Source organism: Esox lucius, chromosome 3 (assembly GCF_011004845.1).
Source record: "Esox lucius isolate fEsoLuc1 chromosome 3, fEsoLuc1.pri, whole genome shotgun sequence".
Classification (NCBI taxonomy): domain Eukaryota; kingdom Metazoa; phylum Chordata; class Actinopteri; order Esociformes; family Esocidae; genus Esox; species Esox lucius.
Window position 1 is genome coordinate 28207662 of NC_047571.1, and position 21778 is coordinate 28229439.

Here is a 21778-nt window from a genome sequence, read left to right on the forward strand (position 1 = left end):
TTTAGAAAATACACTTGAAAATAAATTGGTTTGATAACATTACCTAGCCCAAACCTGCAGAGCTCAACTCCGCCCACCTCCCACACTGATTAAGATCCAAACTAATCCTCGGTGAGAGGATTTATTGAGACTATCAGAACCAATTCTGTGTTCCAGACCAAAATATTCCATATATCAGTATGTTCTGCAGGGGAGATAGCAAAACCCTTCAAGCTGAGTGGAAAACCTGCCTAGGTACGCACACTTCATCACAAGAAGACCAAGAGATTTGAGTTCCTGAGTCACCAACAAATCAACATGTTCCGCACAAACCCGGACAGTTGTGAGAAGAGCAGTGTCAGAGCCTCTGCTACCATCTTAGGAGGCTGCTAAATGTTGTCTTCAGATGCTATATCCTTCAACAAGGCTACAGCTGCGCAATTGAGAGCGTCTTGACGGGCTGAGTTGCTGTCAAGACAACCACACCAGCCTTGATCTGAAGACGCCTCCGAGCGTTCATCTCCAGGGCCACAGCAAAAAGTACTCTCGTAACTAAATGTTTCATCTGTACCTTTTCTTTGTTTAATGTTTTGTTACCATTTTTATGTATAACCAACAATTCATTAAACAGACTTTGGCTAAGTTATTCATGCAATGTTATATTAGTATTCCTCATTACTGAATGTTTCCTTAACTCACAGTAATTTATGACTGCAAAGGGTTCTCTGCCTTTTGTCAAAATGTGTATATTTGCAGGGTGGCTTCAAAGCTGCAACAACAGTAAATAGCTCTGCTACAGAACAAGATGTGTAGGCCTACAGTTGCAGGAAATGGGCTTCAAAACCTGTTTTATATAGGAGAAAACATCTGTGTGAAGAGAATGTTAAATGAATTACTCAAATAGCCAGTGCTTCAGAATACACAAATGGGACATTAAAACGTACACGTCCCCTGTGATCTACCGGGCATGTTTTTTAATAGCAACAAACAGATAAATTTAATTACTATGGACTTCCTCATTGCAAAGAGACGGCTGCGCGTATCGCGCCATCTACTGTCCGTCTGAAGTAATGCAAATAATGAAAGGAGCGGAAATCGTTGACCGAGAAGCCGCCCGTTCAATTGTAGCGGCGGCAAATAACAACAAAACATTGAACTACTTTTTCGATTTACATTGTGCGGGAGGTTGTTATTAGGGAAGCATTTCCTCAACATCTAGCTATGTTTCGTCTCAGCGGTTCTGTTATCGTCAGTCGGGGGAGGTTAGTTGTTTACGCTAATAATAAGTAGTGTTACCATGACTAGGTAGCTACAGTTGTGGCTAGCCTTAAAGTGATCATGCTTGTATAAGTATGTTTTTTGGTCATTTCTTCAACATTCTGACGCGGGTTTTGGAAGGTTGTCAAGTTTCATTTCGTTTTATCTAGAAACCCTTATTATTCAGTATGATAGCCATACGAACACTACTGTTACGTTTAGCTAGAAAGAGAAGTACCGTACTATAACCTTCTAAATCTGCTACAACATGACATTAATAGCCATTACTACCTTAGATGGTAGCCTTAGTACAGTTAGTTATAAAGTCACATTCTGCCATTTCAACAGCTTGGCCTTGCCACTTTGTAAAGATGGGGCTGTTGAAATATTAATTGTGCATCTGTTGCCTGTATGTCATTATTTTACTGTACGTAGGTGATGGCGGATGGAGAGCTTTGTCTGATCGATAAAAACATATCGAGGTAATAATCACGTTCTTCTGGTCAAGTCTTTACCTGGAACATCTGTATTGATGTCAGTGGAAAGGGTCTCTCTTAATGTCCATCCCTCATCAAATGCTCAACCTGTCACACTCTTTTTAACATTAGTTTGCGGGAGATCCCATTGAATGCCAGTGTCACGTCTCTGAATCTGCATTGTAATCGTGTACGGAAAGTCGAGGGCTTGACTAACGCCTGGCATCTCCGACACCTGGATCTGTCGTCAAACCATATCTCTCGGATTGAGGGACTTGGCTCTTTACAGTCGCTGAGAACCCTGAACTTGTCGTGCAACTTGATCACAAAAGTCGAAGGTCAGCCTTGCTCAAAAACAGAAAAATAACTGTGTGCCTTATTTGTCGTATTCATATTTGAACCACACGGTCGTTTTGGAGAGTTATATGTCTGTTTAAAAATTTTCAGGACTGAATGGGCTTGTCAACCTGATACGATTAAACCTGTCCTATAATCAGATAAGTGACCTCACAGGTATGTTTCAGTTTATAAATATATTGTTTCCTACTGACCACAACACTACAGTAGTAACTAGGCAAGTGTCTGTTCATGATGTCAAATTACATGTGTGATACAATGGGGACAAAAAGTCACGCGATCATCTGTCTGAAAAGTCCCACCGAAAAGTCAACTGTAGCAAAGTTAAATATAGAAATTGTTATATGCCACATTAATATTTTTGTACAGGATGAGAGTGACAACCAGCTCTAGCTTATTAAAATAGACAGCTGTACAACCCCCACCCCCCACCCCCTCCCCACTCAAATAACCCACTGATGTGATTGGTGGTTATATGTCTGAGACAGAACAAGTTACATTTTCGATGAGGTGAGGTCAGTTTTTAAGAAAAGCATGTGTTTGAATGGGCTTGGCCATTTTAAAAGTGTAATAATGTGACTGTTGTTCCTCTTTAGTCAACGCTCATAACATTTTGGTCCATGTCCGCAGGCCTGCTGTACCTCCATGGGGAGGAGTACAAACTGAGACACCTCCATCTCCATAGCAACCGCTTGGACAACATCAACCAGCTGCTGCAGTGCATGGTGGGACTGCAGAGTCTGAGGGATGTCACCCTAAGCTTGGATGGAAAAGGCAATCCAGTCTGCAGTTTGCCAGGTGTGTGGAAAATAGAGTGCGGTTGCTATGCTGTAATAACTACAGTGTGACAGGTTAGTTTAATAATCCAAGTGAATATTATCCCAAGGGAAATTGTGTATAACATTAGACCGTTAAAAAAGAAATCCTTTAAAATGTTATAAAGTGTACATTGTTTTACATTGACAAGTCATTGAAGATTTTTCATTTTTTTTGTCACGAGCGAGGTTTGTTGTGTTTGTCTGTTCTCAAAATGTTGATGTGACAGTACGTGATGCTCATGAGCCAAAACCAGTCCCCGTTGTTGTGTATTACATCTTTCAGTTATATATGTATGACATGTCACACTTGCTGTAAGTCATATACCCTGCCCTAGAGGCTCCGCCCAGTAACAGGAAATCGACTGTGAGCAGGCGTGTACCCTGACCTAGAGGCTCCGCCCAGTAACAGGAAACAGGAAATCGACTGTGGGCAGGAGTGTACCCTGAACTAGAGGCTCCGCCCAGTAACAGGAAACAGGAAATCGACTGTGGGCAGGCGTGTACCCTGACCTAGAGGCTCCGCCCAGTAACAGGAAACAGGAAATCGACTGTGGGCAGGAGTGTACCCTGACCTGTGTGTCTATGTTTCCTGCTTCAGGTTACAGGGAGATGGTGCTCCAGTCCTTACCCCAGGTCTCCAGGCTGGACAGGGTGGACAGACTGGGGAACGCTGCTGCTTCAGGGGAGGACAGTCCCATGGACATCCCTGGGCTGGAGGACTACCTGGACCTCCTGCTCTCCTCGGACGTCAGCGCCAGCGAACTGGTTACGTCCAAAAAAAACATGCTTTGTTAAGGACGGCAGAAAGGGAAATGTTAGACTGTTTGTAATCTTCATTTGTAAAATACTTATCGAGCGTTTTGGTAGCATTCATGAAGACCTTATAAATGGACTATAAATCTGGGATAGTGAATTTATAGTGAGACCACTATAGAACTTATAATGTCCCCACAGGCCAGAGGGAACGGCCTACCTGTTGCTACTCCACGAATTGACGAGGTGCTGAGCCAGTTCCGCCACAAGTCCGGAGGACCAGCGGATGCCCCAGACCCAGCCGGGTCAACGCAGGCACCCCAAAGTTCACAGCCAGGTCAGGCCCCCGTGGACAACGAACACCGCATCCAGAAACTGGAGCACCAGGTGTCACGGCTCTTCCGGCAGGTGAAAAGCCAAGCATTCGTTCTGTTTCATAGTACCTCCCTGCCAGCAGATGTGTTCTGCAGTGATGTGCCTATTGGACCAAAACAGACTGATATTTTACAGGTCATCAGATCGAAACATTCTTCCCTGTACTAGTTTGATATTTTCTGTCCACCCATGTCACTGACAACGCTCTCGTCCTGGTCGCCAGACTCCTGCAGGGGAGGTCTCCAGCAGCCCGGCCACCTCCTTGGGGCCTGAGGTACGGAGGCCCAAGAGGGACACAGACAACACATCAGAGAGTGAGTGTGACGGCGTGAAGGAGAACCGGCGACGGTCCCGGATCCCGACCCAGTCCAAGAGCGGCAGGAGTACTGCAGTGAAGAGGACGATCAACCCCAAGCAGCCTGTCAAGACCAGACAGGGAGACAGGTGACAGGCAGACAGGTGACAGGCAGACAGACAGGCAGGCTGGTGATAGGCAGACAGGCAGGCTGGTGATAGGCAGACAGGCAGGCTGGTGATAGGCAGACAGGCAGGCTGGTGACAGGAGGTTATTTGACATTGAAACAGATTCTCATCATACCTGCTACGTTTTCTTTTCAATGACAGGACAGTAGGAAAAAGAGATTAGGGAGACGGGAATTACGGAAGGAGACGGGAATTACGGAGGGAGACGGGAATTACGGAGGGAGACGGGAATTACGAAGGGAGACGGGAATTACGGAGGGAGAGGGAGAAAGGGCACAGACAGTCCCCTAAGCCCGGGATCCAAGCCCCATATCCAGGGGTCACTGTGGTCTGGAGATTTGACTCCCCCGCCAGACTCCAGGACAACCAGCCCAGTTCTGAACCATTTAGTTTGGGTTAACATAACCCATTTTCACACTATAATATTAGTATAGCACACGCTATATTAATGTTATCCACAGCAGTGTATGTCCTGTGGGTATACATTTTACATATGGGTGGCTCTGGGAGTCAAACCCACAGTCCTGGTGTTGCCAGTGACCAAGATATTCTCTACTATAACACACAGGGCCAGGGAACGGTTCCCTTCTGTCTGCAGCGATGGCGAGAGGCGCACGGGGAGGGCGTGTTCCGGGGTGCCTGGGAGGAAGACCTCTGACCCAGTGGGTCCGGGCGGGAAGACGGTCAGCAGCACCAGACAACCGGTGGAGGAGGAGCAGACCTACCGGGTAACGGTCATAGAACCTATAGTGTGTCCACAGGTCAGTGCATGTCTGTGGACGGTCTGGCCCAGTATGTCCCCCTGCGTGTGTGACGCGTGTGTGTGTGTTCACAAATGTGACTGGCAGGCAATCGTGGAGGAGCGGGACCAGGAGAGGGAGCGGCGATGGAAGGCGGAGCAGGCTGTGAGGAAACTGACAGAGCAGATGAAGAGCCTGCAGACCCAGGCCAGCCAGGAGAAAGACCTGCAGAGCCTGGCCCTGCACACGACCGACAGGTCAGGGACGTGCACGCACGCTCGCACGCACGCACGCATGCATGCTCACTCTTTATTTTCGATCAAAGCCCTCTTTCAATCTTCCCTAAATGCCACACTCCGTCTCTCACCACCCACCTCCTCGCCGCAGGCTGAAGGAGCTGTTGCTGAAGGAGCGTTCTGAGCGCTCCAGTCTGCAGGCCCGTGTGGAGGTGCTGGAGCAGAGGTGTCAAAGTGCCACGCTGCAACTGGAGCAGGCCCTGCAGCGGGAGGAGCAACACAGGAGGGCCCTGCACAGCCTGGAGGAGAGCCGGACCCGCAGTGAGGAGGTCAGGGCCCAGCAGCAGGCCGAGGAGGTAGATCCAAACCCCCTCGGGGGTTACTGCTGCTTTAGGACCACAGCTACGGACACTTCCTGGCCCATGTAGAGTTAGGCTGCACTGAACACACAATAAGTTTCCAGACCCTGTTGCGGACTGAAAGTATGTGTTGTAGTTATGTGGACTGTTAGTAGGGCTGGATTTACTGTATCCAGATCGGGGGGAACAATCCTTTGTTTCCAGATGTCTTTGTTTGCCAGTTTGCTGTGTGGCGGTGACAGGTGTGAAGGCAGCGTTTGACCTTTTCATCACCTTTCAGGTGAAGAGGAGTCAGGAGCTGGAGAACAAAGCGTCGGCCCTGAAGAGGGAGCTGGACATCCAGAGGTCCTCGCTGAGGCAGCATAAAGACAAGCTGAGGCAGCTCCACGAACTGCTGGCCTCCAGGGAACAAGTTCACCGGTAGACTGCGTAACCCTTTCATATGCCAGCGGCCAAAACAATCACAGGGGCACGACAAAATGTTTCGAATCGCTGCGGTGGACTCTTCACCGTTTCACTGAGTTTTTAAAACGTGTTCTCCCTGTTGAACTTGTCCCAGATGGTAGTCAGCCAGTGAGTGTTTTGACGGTTTCGCCCCGGTCCACAGCAAGGAGCTGGAGGGTCGTCTGGTACCGGGCGGGGCAGAGTTCCGGGAGGCGGTGGCTAGGGAGGTGGCCGGCGTGGAGCAGAGACACGCCCGGAGCAGAGCTGAGCTGGAGGAACGACTGTCCCAGGCCGCCAAGCAGTACAGCTCCCTGGAGGAGGAGTTCCGCATGGCCCTCACCATCGAGGCGGCCCGTTTCACCGAGGTCTGGCCGTGGTACAGCTGAAGACGTGCATTTCCACTTTCAGAAAAACACGGCTCACCTTTGATCTGATCGAGCTTTTTTTGTAGGGAGTGTGTGTATTGTCATAATGTTGGCACGCAGTTTCCTACATCACTGAATTAACTTTACATTTGGACATTCTAGCTTGAATAGCTCTGAGCTTGAAGAAAACACACTGACTTTACAACACAGGAGTTTTGTAAATTTGAATACTTGGATCTGATTTGATGAAAATGCTTTTTTTTGTTTCTAGGAACAACTAACGTTTCTCCCGGCGTCCCTGTGTAGGTGGAGCAGAGCTGTCAGCGGCTGAGTGCAGAGCTGCCTGAGGTGAAAACCGCCCTGTCTCAGACCCAACACAGGGAGAGAAAGGCTGCCAGCCTGGTGCAGGAGCTCACCGCCATGGTCAAGGAGCAGAAGAGCCACATCTCGGACCTCAGCAAAGCCAAGCGAGACGCCGTCGCTGAGCTCAAGGTGCGACACAGCCGTCTGGTTACAATGGCCTGGAGTTAGGGCTAGGAGTGTGTGTGAGGTCGTGTTTTTGGGTTCAGATCTAAGACATGGACCCAGGATAAGAGCATATTCGGTCACACCAAACAGACACGTACACAAGCACCCTCAAATTAAAGCTTAGCCTCTACCTTCAAACGGTAATTGTTTGATTATTATTTGGAAACCTTTGGATTACTGCGCCAAAAGATGAAAAATGATCGACACGGTTTCTTATGGAGATCCCTGCACGGTAGTGTGCTTGGGTTAGGAGCTGGGGCTAGGTGAGGGGGGGGGGGGGGTTGACTTGGCAGTGTGTCTGAGTGTGTCTGTGGTTCAGGAGCGCCTGCGTTCTCTGGAGGCGGGGGAGGAGGAGAACCGGCGACTGCAGCTGCAGTTGGAGCTGCTGAAGAAGGACAAGGCCCGGCTGCTGTCCCAGCTCACTGCCCAGGAGTCTGTCGTGGACGGCCTCAGAGCTGAGAGGAGGATCTGGGGACAGGAGCTGGCTCAACAAGGTGGGCGTTGTGTTGTCCGCCATGTGGGGAATACTGATCCATCCCCCCCCATCGGTCTGCTCTGTGGTGCCAAACTAGTGGCGCTTTACAGACATTGGACGTTCTCATGAGGCCACATGCAGTCTGTGTTGGATGTGTTGGCGGCTTTTTTGTAATCGAGCAGTGAATGCTGGAAATAAACCCAAACAATGAGTCATCAGGTGGAGCCACTTAAAATCGTTTCGACACAGTAACTTCTCGAACGCAAAACATTTCAGTGAGTGCAATGTTTTGTCCACAAAACCATTTGAAACGTAAGAAATCGTACTACGCAATACGATGTTTGTTTGAAAAAATGACTGTGTTGGAAGTGTACAGCTGCCATTTTGCTTGAGCCCAAAATAGGACTCATTGTTTGTCTTCATTTTCTGCGTTCACCTCAGGTTCATAAAGGGTGCCAACACTTCGTGTGTTGACACTGGTGTCCCCATGACTGTGACGGGTACGGCAGATTGGGGGGATGTCGGGAAACCTTTAAGCCCTGTCATGTTGTTGGCCACCGTATGTTATATCCAGTCACGTCTACACAATTCTTCAAATTAGTAGAAAATATGTTGATGCACATTAAACATTTGGCCCAACAGATCACATAAGTTCCGTGGACTGTAATGAAATAATTTTAGATGATTTTAAAGGACAACCTCTTCTGTCTCTGGTAATATCGCACATCTGCATGGTTCCTCAGTCAGCTATTGAATTTTTAAGATACAAGTATAAAAAAACACCAGGGATGTTTTTAGAAGGTAAAATAATGGCAGTGATCGTATTTCTCAAAGCATGCTTTCCGTTCATTTTCATGCTTTGATTTGAGTCACCGCAATGAACCAGGGCCTTAATTACAAATTGGGTGTTGGTGAAAAACATGTAGTGAAGATAAATATTTCCCAGTCTTCTTGGGTTTTCTGCTATGGCTTAACTGTCATCCGCCTCTCCCCAAAACACATAAACAGGCGCGTCTCTGTCTCAGGATCGGGGTCGCCTGGAGGCGAGGATCGAGGTTCTGGCTGCTGAACTGGAGAGTCAGAAGAAACAGAACGAGAGAGACAACGATTCCCTGAAGATCAAAGTGAAGATCATCGACGACCAGACAGAGACCATTCGTAAACTCAAAGAGGTACTCTGAACAGAAGACGATGTTTAGTGGTGCTCCAGTGCGGCTTGATGTGTCATATCGCTGTCAGTCACTGTTTTGCAACATCCACATATATTGGTTTTATTAAAAAAAACGAGTGGTTCGTTTACAACCTTGTCCAGTGTAGTGTTGTGGCGTTGTACAGATGACCCGCTGTCTAACCCCATGAGGTGACCTGCTATGTAAAGGGTCTGACATCCAGACAAGCTTTAAGCTTTTCCTTACACCTAGTGTCAACTACTCTTTGAAACTAGGCTAATTTTGAGATAGGGCAAGTTGGAGTGGACATAATAAAAACATCCACTAGAACTATTCATGATGTTTAGGTGTAAAAGACCCAGGAAAATCAAACGTGTTACTAATTTTGAAGTGTCCCCCACTCCGTTAGATCTACACCAGACCAGCGGAACTCTCACAATCTCTCTCCCACTCACACACCCCTGTCTTTTGTTCACCCCCCCCCCCCCCCCCCATCTCTCCCCTGCACCAGGGCTTACAGGAACGTGACGAGCAGGGCCGGAGACAGCGCGAGGAGAACCTGCAGGCCCAGCGCCGGCTGCAGTGCCAGCTGGAGGAGGAGTCGGCCACGGCCCAGGACCTGAGGGACACGGTGGAGCAGCTCACCCTCCGCAAGGAGCAGCTCAAACAGCAGCTGGACAACAAGGAGACGGAGCTGGACCAGGTCCGAGAGGCCCACAGGTACGACGGGGGGACCACATGACACGCGTTCACCTTTCATTTAGGGCCGGGCGCATCGTGTCGGTGATGAGTTACATTACGGACTGTATTTACACAGGCTGGTTTTAACTGACTGTTACAAAAGACACAGTGGTAAATCTAAATAATAATCACTGATAGTGTTCTTTTAAAAAAATATATATAATAATCACTGATAGGGTTATTTTTGCAGCTAATATTTATGGATAATTATGCACAGTGGGGAAAGACAGAGGAGTGTTTTTTGCTGAAAGAACAATGGGTTGGATTCAAAAGAATACTGCCGTGGTACATGTGCGCCAGAGGCAGTGACTGGACCTCCCTAGTCCATCGGATCACTAAAGACCCAAAATTGTTAATGACCGTAGAAGCTTTTGTGTGACAGACATGCCAAGACTAAGGGAGTTTGGCATGTGTGTCAGCCGATATTTATACCCCAGTGAAATTGGAGGTAATTGGGTACTTAAGTGTTCCTGTTTGTACTGTGTTCTCTTCGGCAGTGCATCCAATAAAAAGTGGCAATCAAAGGCTGAGCTGTTGACCCGGCTGGAGAGCCAGGTGAAAAGCATGAAGGAAGGTTTCGACTCCAGAGAGAGCCTGCTGCTGGAGGAGAGAGACAAGGCCATGCAGGCACACAAGTAGAATGACTTTCACTAAATATCATATCACCTGTGATTGGGCCATTTATCTAATCAAGCTGATTATCATTATAAAAATAGCATTACGTGATTGGGCTACACATTTAATCAAGTTATAATAATAAAAAGGAAAAAGTAAGTAAAAAAATTATTATAATATCATCATTACTTTTATCCTAAGTGAGTTGGTGTGAAGTAAATGCAGTATTTATTTGAGTATATTTGGGCCATGTGGAAATGAAATCTACAAAGGGTTGTAAACAGCTAGCTCCAGTGACCAACTGAGTGAACAGACTAGACTCCTGCCCCGTGTGAGAACCTATATATCAGTTATAAAGAGATGGGCAGCAGACAGCCAAGTAGTTTGTGTTGGACTAGGAACTGAAAGGTTGGTGGTTTGAATCCTTAAGCAGGCATGGTAAAAACCTGTCCTACCCTTGAGCAAGGCACTTCTGCCTAAATGCTTCTGAAAGTCGCAATGGATTAAAGCTTCTGAATATGTTCAATGGGCTCGTTGCCCTATGGGTCATTTTGGTTGGGATAAAGTGTACCTCAAGTTTACTCATTAATATGAGGCATAATAATATAAGCAAACCTGCAGCAGGTCATGTTGATTGTGGTGTGTTTGTGGTGGTGGGGGGGGTTCCAATCCAGAGCGGCGGTGGAACAGCTTCACAATGTGGATGACGCGTTTCGGAGACAGCTCGAGTCCCTACAGGCATCCCATCAGGCTGACCTGCTACGTCTGGCCAATGACAAGCAGAAACAGATTGATCAGGCCACTCAGAAGGTATGTTAATGGTTAGCAGTCAACTAGAATGACTAGCTTGTGTGTTATCCTGAGATGCTAGCTTATCATCACGAAGACCAGGGCTATTCAACTCTTTACTTGCAAGGTGCTGAGCCTGCTGTTTTCTGTTCTATCACCATCCAGGTGATGCTGACCTACCTCAGGTCTAATTGCCTAGTTACAGTGGTTGCAATGAAAATGAAGTGGAACTGGCTTTGAGGTCCAGAACTGTGTTTGAGGGATGTATGCAGTTAAAATTGAGGGTCTTGCATGGTCAAGCCAACATTCCCGTCCGATATGAATTAGTATTTTCATTTAATTAATTACATTAGCTTTTGAAAGTATCCAGGGTGTGTTTGTGTGTGACAGAGATGTTTTAAGTTGCATATTGTATTTGAGATTATTATGCATTATTGTTATTGTGCATTATTACTCAGGTGTTTCAGGTGGAAGAAGAGATGCGTCAGCTCCTAGAGGAGACCGAGACAGAGAAGAGAACCATGGAGGAGAAGATGAGACGGCTTACTAGTGTATTGAAAGACTTTTAAGTACAGCTGGTGGCACATAATTTAGTCACTTCATGTCATGTCTTTTACCTGTTAGCTGATGAAAGCATTTCTTGATTACTGAGAAATGTGAAAAATTGTTCACATACTTTTTTTAAACGATGGACGGCTTTTGGACTTTTATGGTTCAGCCATATGTTCGGCCAGATGTAGTGTAAATATTTTTATTGATTGCCAAATATAAATTTGTATCATGTGTTTTTATTGTGTTTTGGTTTTAGTAATTCTGTGAAATGTACATATTGCCATTCATGTGGACTAGTGAATAAAGCAGCGGGTGACTTGGGGGGTTGGGGTTGCTATAGCAATTGTAATCCAACGTCATTTCCGTTCGTTTTAAAAACCCTCGAACTGAGGTCTGCTGTCCTCTTGAGGTAAATAAACCGAATGAGGAAAACTCACGTTTCTGTAATCCATTAGTTCACGACAGAAAAACGAGCTGAACAACTATACTGAGAGAAGAAACATTTTTTCATCCTGGAGTTCGACAATGGCTGAGTCTATGTGCTCGAGTATGCCGAACTGTGGAGTATCAAGTCGCCATGAGAAAAGTTTGGGGCTCCTCACTATCAAGTTCGTGACTCTACTCCAAGAGGCTAAGGACGGCGTACTTGACCTGAAAGTGGTCAGTTCTCAAAGCTTGCTTCTCTATGTATCGTTCTTTATGCAAAGTTATGACCATGTGTTTGTAATCATACGGTACTTGAATGTACGTTTTTATTTTGTTTTATATTATAGTATAACCGTAAGTATAGCTATGTCCTGAACCAAACTAATTGGTAAGTTGGGATGTCTCGGGTTAATTTCACAATTAGAAATTAGAAGCCTTGAAACAAGCTTCACTACTATACTGTAAAATATTGTTTGCTAGCTGCTTGCGTGCTTTTATTATCCCTGTATTAATTTGTCAGTGTAAAATGCAATTTCAGACCCCAAGAAGAGGAACCTCTGCTATGAGCAACAGCTATACAGTAATGAGATTCCAATACTGTAAATGGCTAGTTGGTTAGCTAACTAGGGGGGCTATTGTCTTAGTTTCATATTAACTTAAAGTGACCAAGATAATCATAACAAGGACGCAACGTGTTTATTGGAAGTTATCTACCTGGATTTAGCCTCAAGTCAATGCTGTTTGTTCTAAGTATTTAAACACTTACAGTTAAGTAGGTTAAAGCCATTTTGTGGGTTATAACTACCCCAATCGGATTTATATCTGGGTCCTTGCATTTTCTTTTTGTGGTGGTTGATTGATTAATGCTGAGTTGATTAGGACCGCCTTGCCTGATCCCCCTGCAAACCAAGTCGCCTGTTTGAACTGGCAGTTTTAAAGTCTTTCACTGAGTTATACAATTTCCCTCTCCGCTTGCGCGCCAGCACTGACTAATATTTGCTTGGCGTACGGTATCCCTGACCCCTCCCTTTGCTTTCATTGAATGAAGTCTCATTCAGTCGTGTGTAGGTCTGCCGCGGTTAAGATTACTTTTCACCCGCGGTTCTGTATGTGGCTCATCGCGGAGTTCTGGGCCTAACGATTCTGTGGTTTTGTTCCACACGGTATATTGCCTCTACAACTCTTCCGCAACACGGGTTGTCCCAGTAATGCTCAGTCCATGCGTCTGTTGCGTCTACTGACAGGCTGCAGACAGCTTGGCGGTGAGACAGAAGCGGCGTATCTACGACATCACCAACGTTCTGGAAGGCGTTGGGCTGATCGAGAAGAAAACCAAGAATATTATACAGTGGAGGTAAGGCCTGTTCCCGGCCAGGGTCAGCAATCTTTTTTTTCAATTTGAATGCAAATTGACAAAATGTGCGTGCGCACACACACGAGGGACAACTTTCATTTCTCTGGCACTGACTTTGCCAACTAACGGCTTCGATTAAGGAGACTGTAGCCTACTTATCATGATTGTTGGATGCTGGTTTTCCAATACACCTTAAGGGGAATGCACGTATTGTAAGTTGCTCTGGATATAAGAGCGTCTGCTGAATGACTAAAATGTGAATCACTGCACGTCAGAACGCCGCGCAGAAGCGCACCTAACTCCCGGTCCGTTTTCTGTGACAGAGGAGAGAACCTGGGCTGCCAAACGGCTGAGGTGCTCCAGCAGGTGGAAGTGTTGAAGGCTCAGCTCTGTCAACTGGAGGAGCAGGAAAAAGAGCTGGACAGCCAGAAAGCCTGGCTGGAGCAGAGCATCAAACACATAAATGACGACCTCATCACTAGTAGATATCCTTTAGAGTGTGCTCTAACACAAGGGGGGTGGGTTATTGACGAATACGTTTTTACTTTATTATTGTTTTTATTTAATTTTTTGAAGGTGGGAGGGTGTCTGTGTGTTACTGATAAGTTGCGTAACTTGTATTGTAGAGCTTTTTGAGATGATTTAACTGGCTGGTTCTGTTGTACTTAAAATAATAATGATCATGAAAATGTGTTTAATATCATAATGATCATCGTAAAAGCAGGTTTAAAACTCAGACACTAAAATAGCGATATGTACAGTACAAAACTTGATATCTGGATTGTATGGACAAAGGCCTCTCTGCAGAATTCTTCACATTATTACCTGAAACCAGATTATGCCTGTAATCCCATAAACAATTCAGTGAATAGTCTGTCGCCCAAATACATTTAGATAAGGAGCTGGTATTCCTATTGTAACATTTTATTAACACAAATATTAGTACATTACATAAGTATGATGAATGCATTGGTTTGTGGATTGATCTGATGTTTTGATTTGAGTGTTTTCCGCTCTTCAAGGATTCGTCCCTAGACACCTGGGCTGAAGTTTATGTTAAGTGAGGTATGAAATTGGAGATTATTCCTTGTAATAAACAGTTGGCCTCAAACAATGGTAGTAGAAAATCGAACTGAGGTACAGAGTCAAATGAGAACATACTTATCCAACCCTTTAGAAATGGGCAGAATAATTACACACATTAGCATGTCAGCCCAGTTCCCCACTCATTGTCGGTTCATTCTCCAGGTCTTGTTTTTCCAGTTCCTGGTCATCACTGCTTTGCTCCACTCCATTCTCTCCCCCACCCGATCCTTAACGCCAACTCCCACATACAGGTACGTGACCCACGACGAAGTCTGCGACGCGTTCACTGGAAACACACTCCTGGCTGTGGTGGCCCCCTCGGGAACGCAGCTGGAGGTGCCGGTCCCCGAGACGGTATGTCGGTGGGGCGCGGTGCACCTCACACGGGGGAACGTTTTGCAATTCAAGTTGTCGCATTAATGTGACGCACCGTGGATAGACGAAAAGTAGGACACGGAAAACAATATCACACATCATGACATTTAGGGAAAGTGAAACAATTTAAAACACCACAAAAAAAAAAAAGCCTCAGAGACTTATGGAGTCACCGTAAGGAGTAAAGTGTTGGCACGGTCTCTGTCCTCGGTGGATAGGGTCGGAGTGGCCAGAAGAGGTACCAGGTGAACCTGAGGAGCACGTCGGCTCCCATCCGGGTGATGCTCATTAACAAAGACTCTGGGACCTCCAGGCCCGTGGTCTTCTGCGTGCCTCCCCCCGAGGACATGTCCTCCATGCCCACGCCGCCCACTACCCCCGCTGGTATGCAGAGGTTCCCGCTCGCCTCCGTCTCTGCCCGGCCCCCCGGCCCGGCGGCACACGACGCCTCTGGCCAGAAGGTGGCGCCACTGCACCAGTGTGACGAGGACCTGACCCCATCCTCCACCCCTCCGGACATACACATGGGTGAGGGCGGGACTTATCGTCCTCAATCAAACCTTAAAATATATAGTGACGCTTATAAGCCAGTCAGACCCAGTCATGACGAGTGTATCAGCAGTTAAGTAAGCATTGAAGTCTTGTCAGATAATTTTTGTGTATCTGAAATCCATAACAAGAGTCATCCCCGGCCACTGTTATCCGTCTTTGTCCCCTCATGTAGAATGTCACCCCCAGTTGACAACGCAGCAGTCGTTGATCGGCACGATCCAGCAACCGCCGGGGATTCTGGGAGGACACTTAGGGCAGGACCTCCAGTCCATGCTGGACATGGGCAGCCTGTTGAAACTTACCAACGCAGGAGACCAGATGAAGGAAGAGAAAGAGGGTGAAGGAGGAGACTGGTTGGGGGGGAGATGGGAGGGGCGGGCGGTGAGGAGGAGGGACTGGTGGTGGGGAGGCGGAGGAGGAGAATTCCTCAAGGCATTTGAGTTTGAGGGATGGTTGTTGACCCAGCATCTGGAATCTCCTCCCTGTGTGTTGTTTCATGTGCGTTTGTTCTGTGTCCTCTAGGTGTGGCCGATCTAATTGACGAGCTGATGTCCTCTGATGGTGAGTGTCTGTAGATATTCTTCCTCGCCTCCCTTTTTGGTGTCCTATTCACATTTGGCCTCGGTAACTCCCCAGCCGGCCGGGGTAACGTTCGAGACATAGCCTTCGACGTGTCCGTCGCCGGTAGACAACGTCGTCTCGCCTTCTGTTACGCCACAACGGGGATTCGAACCCTTGGCTCCAGTGACGCAGCTGTGCTGCTAGGCAGTGACTGAGGCCACTGTTCCGCTCACGTCCTTTGGGTTTTAATTTTTTTCCCGGGAGTTCCATCTAGATCCAAGGGCTTTTGCGGTTCCATGCAATCAGTACAGCGTTCTCTCTGGCAGCACTCAATGTTTTGTCTCCCTGAAGACTAGGTACTCGTGCTTCAGCGTTGTTCCCACGTGTGTTTCAGTGTTCCCTCTGCTGCGTCTGTCTCCGAATGCTGGGGTGGACTACAACTTCAACCTGGACGACAACGAGGGGGTTTGCGATCTGTTTGACGTCCAGATCCTCAACTACTGAGGCATGTGGGGGTCTCATGTCTCCACCACCGGGGTGTTACTTCACTTTCCCCATGATGTAATGTTTTATTTTCTATTATTTGGGTTTTGTTCTGTTATTTGTGCACTGCCTATTTTGAAGCCAATCGTTGCACTGTTAATGATCAGTTTGGGATCAAAGGGGTGTTTCCAGCCCCTTAGAGATCACATACCTATTATGCCCGACTGTCAGTCATCTCAATTTAAATGGGCATACAAACCGCAGTGCGGGTATTTTCTTCTAGTTTGGTATGGAAGTACTGTGTCCGGTGAAAGGAGAACCGGGCTACATTCTCTGGACAGATGGGAGTTGGCCCTGTGCCTGTTCAGACGTCCATCCTTGTGTTTTTCCCTACCTCCTATGGGGTGTTTGTTGGCTAACCAGCCTTTCAGTTCCACGCGTTCCCGTGTGGCGTTCCCGTGTGGCATTGCTCTGCATTTACAGATGACCTGCATGCGTTCCACAGCGGCCTCACGTTGCGTCGGTGATGTGTGTGATTAGCACTACATTTACAGGAGTAATATATGGGTGTTCAGTACGGACGGACGACAGTGATTTGTGTCTCCGGTCATACAGGTTTTGGTTGATACGGTTTGATGGTCTCCCGACCAGGATTAGTAGTCGTTTTGGATTCATCAATGCACTGATGCTCTCTCTACTCTGCCATGCAATGTGAAGCTACATCTTACTTCATAGTTTTTCTTCTCATCAGTTCTGATCAAGAGCCGTAAATGTAGGTTACTGATTTAGCTTTGTTTGTGACACTGCCAATATATGCTTGAAAGTAATTTTCTTTAACTATTTATAGTTATTTCAATCGGCATACATGTTACGTAATTTGAAAGATAATTATTTTTGCAAAACTGAAACTTTTGAACTTCCTGATTTTCCTGGGGGTTTAATCTGCCTAATGACAGTTATTGGTCTGAATTTTCAGAGACCAAAAATTGGAGTGTCTTGTTTAAAGCACTTGTGGGTTGGTTCCTGTCCTAATCACAGTAGTATTTTGTTTTTTTCCTAATTTGTTTTCATATTGTATTTGTACATTTTGTTTCAAAGTTTTATAATAAACATGTTAAACATATTCAATTGCTGTGGGCTGCTGGTAATGTGTAAACAAGCTGTTAGGCAGTGATATGAGTAAATCCCATCTGTCTACTTGTCAAAGCAAGACATTTCTTCAACAAGATTGTGCCAGGTTGCAACTAAATCCTCAACAATAGATCATTTACAATATTATTTTCCCCAGTGACTTCTGTTGTCACAAACTTATTAACGTCCTTTTCCGTGATGGCAGCAGAAGAGAGATGTTCAACTGTCACCAACACATTTCTTAAATTCTTTTGGAGTGGGGTGTTATAGTTAATCAGAGCAAGTTTTGGCTAAGGGCTTATACCACATAAACAGGAATGGCATGTAAGTGGAGCAGATGTCTTGGAGCCTTAAATGGCTCCCTGGTCTTTTGCAGCGGAAAGGATTTTCAAATTTTTCCTTCTAAGCATCCAAGCTGAATGAATCACAGTATGGTACAAATGGAATAACAAGTTCCCCGAGACTTTTGATGATGGGGATTTTGGTCATGGGATCATTTTGAGACTTCCTAGGGCTGATCCCCACAAGTCGTAGCCAATAGTAACCCAAACAATTAACACTTGAATGATGGGGGAAAAAATTAAGGCTCATGTTTACAAGTTATTTAAATAGAACATTCCACACAGTTCTCCTTTAAGGGACTTTATTTCACTATTGTGTGGCTTCTTGTTTCACTACAATATAAAAATGAAGTAGTGTTTATGTAAAATCCATTTTACAGTGTGAAACCTGGTTGCCGGTTAAAGGAGAATGAAACTTAACTGGTAGCGGATCTCAACCACAAGGCATTCAGCACTCCACAAAGAAATGGTAATTGACCACGAAACAATGTTTTTAGTGGCCATTTCAGTCTCTGGACTAGAATCCCAAATAACCTTTTTGGTTTGAATCAAAAAGGGGTTGTCTATGCTCCGCCCAAAGAAAATCAGATCTGGAAAGATATTTTGTAGATGCATGTACGATCCCCCATAATGTGTTAAATCTCAGAACAAATATTGGATATGTGTACTTATTGTCCTAAAGTTTCCACAGAGGTTGCTGTTGGACGGCTGTTGTTGATCGTTGCCTCATGGGTATCTGGGTTTCAGATATCAGGAGAAACTCTGGCCACAAAATAAACAGCTTTTTCCAACTAAAAGTAATGCCCACATTAAACTGTCTGACCTGGTATCTCTCCTTTACTCCACAGTCCTCTCAGACTAGGTTATGAAACAGTTTTCAGAGTGAAGATTGGGATGTTTTTGTAACACTTGGCTGGCTTTTTGAGGAATGAGTATATTAGATTGAAATCAGTGTTTCCTATCCATTCCCAAATGTCTGCTATGAGCATGAATACTATTCAGAGGAGAGACACATACATACAGTGGGTATATTGCCACTTTTGATTATTGAACTGTTGCTCAATGGGATTGGAGTGGATTTAATAATGATTTTCCTTATTCCAGCATGTCAAATTCTAAATGTCTTCATGGATTAATAAATGCCAATGTATCATTTATGCTGGTATACTGAATGTATATATTAAATTAAGGTTTGCCTAAATATAGGTGCCTATATCAGTTTACATAAGGTTTTAGGCAAACTTTAATTTGTTCATGAGTAACTCTGTCCCGAAAATGTGGTCCCTCGAGTATTGAGCACAAATGATTCTTCAAAGAGCAGAGTGCATTTTGAAAGCCTCAAAGAAGGGAAGTGATTTGTAGAGGGTTAAGCATAAAAAACTCAGACATTTATTACCTTCAAGCATGGTTGATATCTATGCTCTGAGTGATTAAAAAAAAATGAGCTGCAGGACAGGAAGGAAACTGCTTTAGAAGGTCGCCATTCATCAGTTCACCAACAGCAATCGTTCAATTGTTGTGACCGGAGAAAAGTGACGATAACCAGCCAAATCCTACCGGAAAACTTGTTTTACACCAGACAATGGGAGAGGATTTTACCTTTCAGCAGAGCAATGACTAATGACTTTGTTTTAAAAAGTATTTTACTTGAAAATAAGATAAATACCATTCCTGCGCACATCCAAGTGCCACACCCCTTTGGGTTTAGCGCAAGGCAAAACAATCTCATACACAGTTGCTCAACTGAGTTGAGGAGTTTGTTTATTTCCCATATATTTAAACAAGGCATATCTTTGGATTATGAATATAATTTTGGTTCCGTAATGGTGGGAATGAGATTCAACTCGCTACAGCGGAACCACCCTCACGTGTGCGCACAGCCGTGATCCAATTTTCAAGCACTCATTATAACACCAAAGAGTTGCTTAGTTGGACTCAAAGCGTTGCTTTCTGGGTAGTAAAAGCCATCGCAAGAAGGACAAATACGTCAAGGCATTTTTAGGACAGCTGGACAGTGAAAACTGGCACGGAACACAGCTGAAGATTCAAGACAGCAAGGAACACCGCTGTCAACCGAAATACGTCCAATAGAGAAAGGACTGTGAAGTGTCAAGTTTTGTTTGTTTTATGAAGATGACAGACAAGTTGTAGATAATACAGTGAAATTACCCATTTTGGTCTAAAAGCCGGTTCCCCTGAGGAGTGGGACTTGTCCCAGGGGGGTGTGGAGTAGTAGGTTATCGCCTGCCCTGTGGGCATGGGTGGAGTTATGGTCGGAGATCAGTTCTTTGAGATATGGAGGGGCGGAGCCAGGAATACAGAGCATGACGGTGTATGCACTCACCACCGTTACGTTGTGCTCAGTAAGGGCGACTGAGAAACTAAATGTAAATGCATCCAAAATAAAAGTCCAGCCTTGAGGAGACAAAGACATGGAATATCTTCTCTGCAAAATCTGCTGTTCCGACCTGCAGTGACAATGTGTGTTATTGAGGACTGTTGGAACCTTGTACAGAGTGCTGTAAGCGCTATGTTTGGTGAGGCCTATAGTGAACAGAATACCATCCACACTGTGAAGCATGGTGATGGTTTGGGGGGGGTGTGAGCTCTAAAGGCACGGGGGAATCTTGTGAAAATTGATGGCAAGATGAATGCATCATGTTATCAGAAAATACTGATAGACAATTTGCATTCTTCTGGACCAAACCTGTGCATGGGACGCTCTTGGACTTTCCAGCATGAAAATGACCCTTAGCACAAGGCCAAGTTGACCCTCCAGTGGTTAGAGCAGAAAAGGTTGAAGGTTCTGGAGTGGCCATCATAGTCTCCTGACCTTGAAATCATTGAGCCACTCAAATGTGCGGTTCATGCAAGACAACCAAAGACTTTGCATGAACTGGAGGCATTTTGCCATGACGAATGAGCACCTATACCACCTGCAAGGATTTGGGGCCTCATAGACAACCGTTACATAAGGCTGCACACTGTCATTGATGCCAAAGGGGGCAATACACAGTATTAAGAACTAAGGGTGTGCAGACTTTTGAACAGGGGTCACTCATTTTGTTCTTAATTTTTTCTCTGTTGCCATGCAATGTTTTATGATTGTGCCATTCTGTTATGACCTACAGTGGAATGTGAATCCCATAAGAAATAAAATGTGTTTTGCCTGCTCACTCATGTTTTCTTTACAAATGGTACACATATTACCAATTCTCCAAGGGTATGCAAACGTTTGAGCACAACTGTATTTGTCAAACAGAAGATTGCATTGCATTGCATTGCATTGCATTGCATCATCTTCCGCTTATCCGGGGCCGGGTCGCGGGGGCAGCAGTCTAAGCAGGGATGCCCAGACTTCCCTCTCCCCAGACACTTCCTCCAGCTCTTCCGGGGGGACACCGAGGCGTTCCCAGGCCAGCCGGGAGACATAGTCCCTCCAGCGTGTCCTAGGTCTTCCCCGGGGTCTCTTCCCGGTGGGACGGGACCGGAACACCTTCCCAGGAAGGCGTTCCGGAGGCATCCGAAACAGATGCCCAAGCCACCTCAGCTGACCCCTCTCGATGTGGAGGAGCAGCGGCTCTACTCTGAGCTCCTCCCGGGTGACCGAGCTTCTCACCCTATCTCTAAGGGATCGCCCAGCCACCCTGCGGAGAAAGCTCATTTCGGCCGCCTGTATCCGGGATCTTGTCCTTTCGGTCATGACCCAAAGCTCATGACCATAGGTGAGAGTAGGAACGTAGATTGACTGGTAAATCGAGAGCTTCGCCTTGCGGCTCAGCTCTTTCTTCATCACGACAGACCGATACATCGACCGCATTACTGCAGAAGCTGCACCGATCCGTCTGTCAATCTCCCGTTCCATCCTTCCCTCACTCGTGAACAGGACCCCTAGATACTTAAACTCCTCCACTTCAGGCAGGCACTCTCCACCAACCGGAAGTGGGCAAGCCACCCT

The 21778-nt window shown here is 46.0% G+C and overlaps 2 protein-coding genes across 4 annotated transcripts; both read left to right on the forward strand.

Moving 5' to 3' along the window:
- Positions 1-166: 166 nt before the first annotated feature.
- Positions 167-11738, forward strand: lrrcc1 (leucine rich repeat and coiled-coil centrosomal protein 1). 3 transcript variants are annotated; one of them, XM_034291525.1, is made up of 20 exons: positions 167-519; positions 1672-1718; positions 1845-2050; positions 2160-2225; positions 2700-2867; positions 3486-3652; positions 3842-4048; positions 4239-4459; positions 5067-5226; positions 5347-5495; positions 5626-5830; positions 6114-6253; positions 6441-6642; positions 6949-7134; positions 7490-7664; positions 8654-8817; positions 9326-9534; positions 10053-10190; positions 10845-10980; positions 11418-11738. In XM_034291525.1, exons 2-20 carry the CDS (start codon positions 1675-1677, stop codon positions 11526-11528), a joined length of 3054 nt encoding a protein of 1017 aa, XP_034147416.1. In that variant the 5' UTR covers positions 167-519; positions 1672-1674; the 3' UTR covers positions 11529-11738. The 3 variants fall into 3 exon arrangements, with proteins under 3 accessions (XP_034147416.1, XP_010886895.2, XP_019901148.2); XM_010888593.3 differs by lacking the exon at positions 167-519 and adding an exon at positions 1025-1241; XM_020045589.2 differs by lacking the exon at positions 167-519 and adding an exon at positions 1262-1377.
- A 166-nt stretch (positions 11739-11904) lies between these two features.
- On the forward strand, positions 11905-17471 carry e2f5 (E2F transcription factor 5). Its single transcript, XM_010888595.5, has 8 exons — positions 11905-12171; positions 13182-13291; positions 13615-13776; positions 14623-14731; positions 14971-15280; positions 15477-15641; positions 15827-15865; positions 16260-17471. Exons 1-8 carry the CDS (start codon positions 12037-12039, stop codon positions 16367-16369), a joined length of 1140 nt encoding a protein of 379 aa, XP_010886897.3. The 5' UTR covers positions 11905-12036; the 3' UTR covers positions 16370-17471.
- The last annotated feature ends 4307 nt before the right edge of the window (positions 17472-21778 follow it).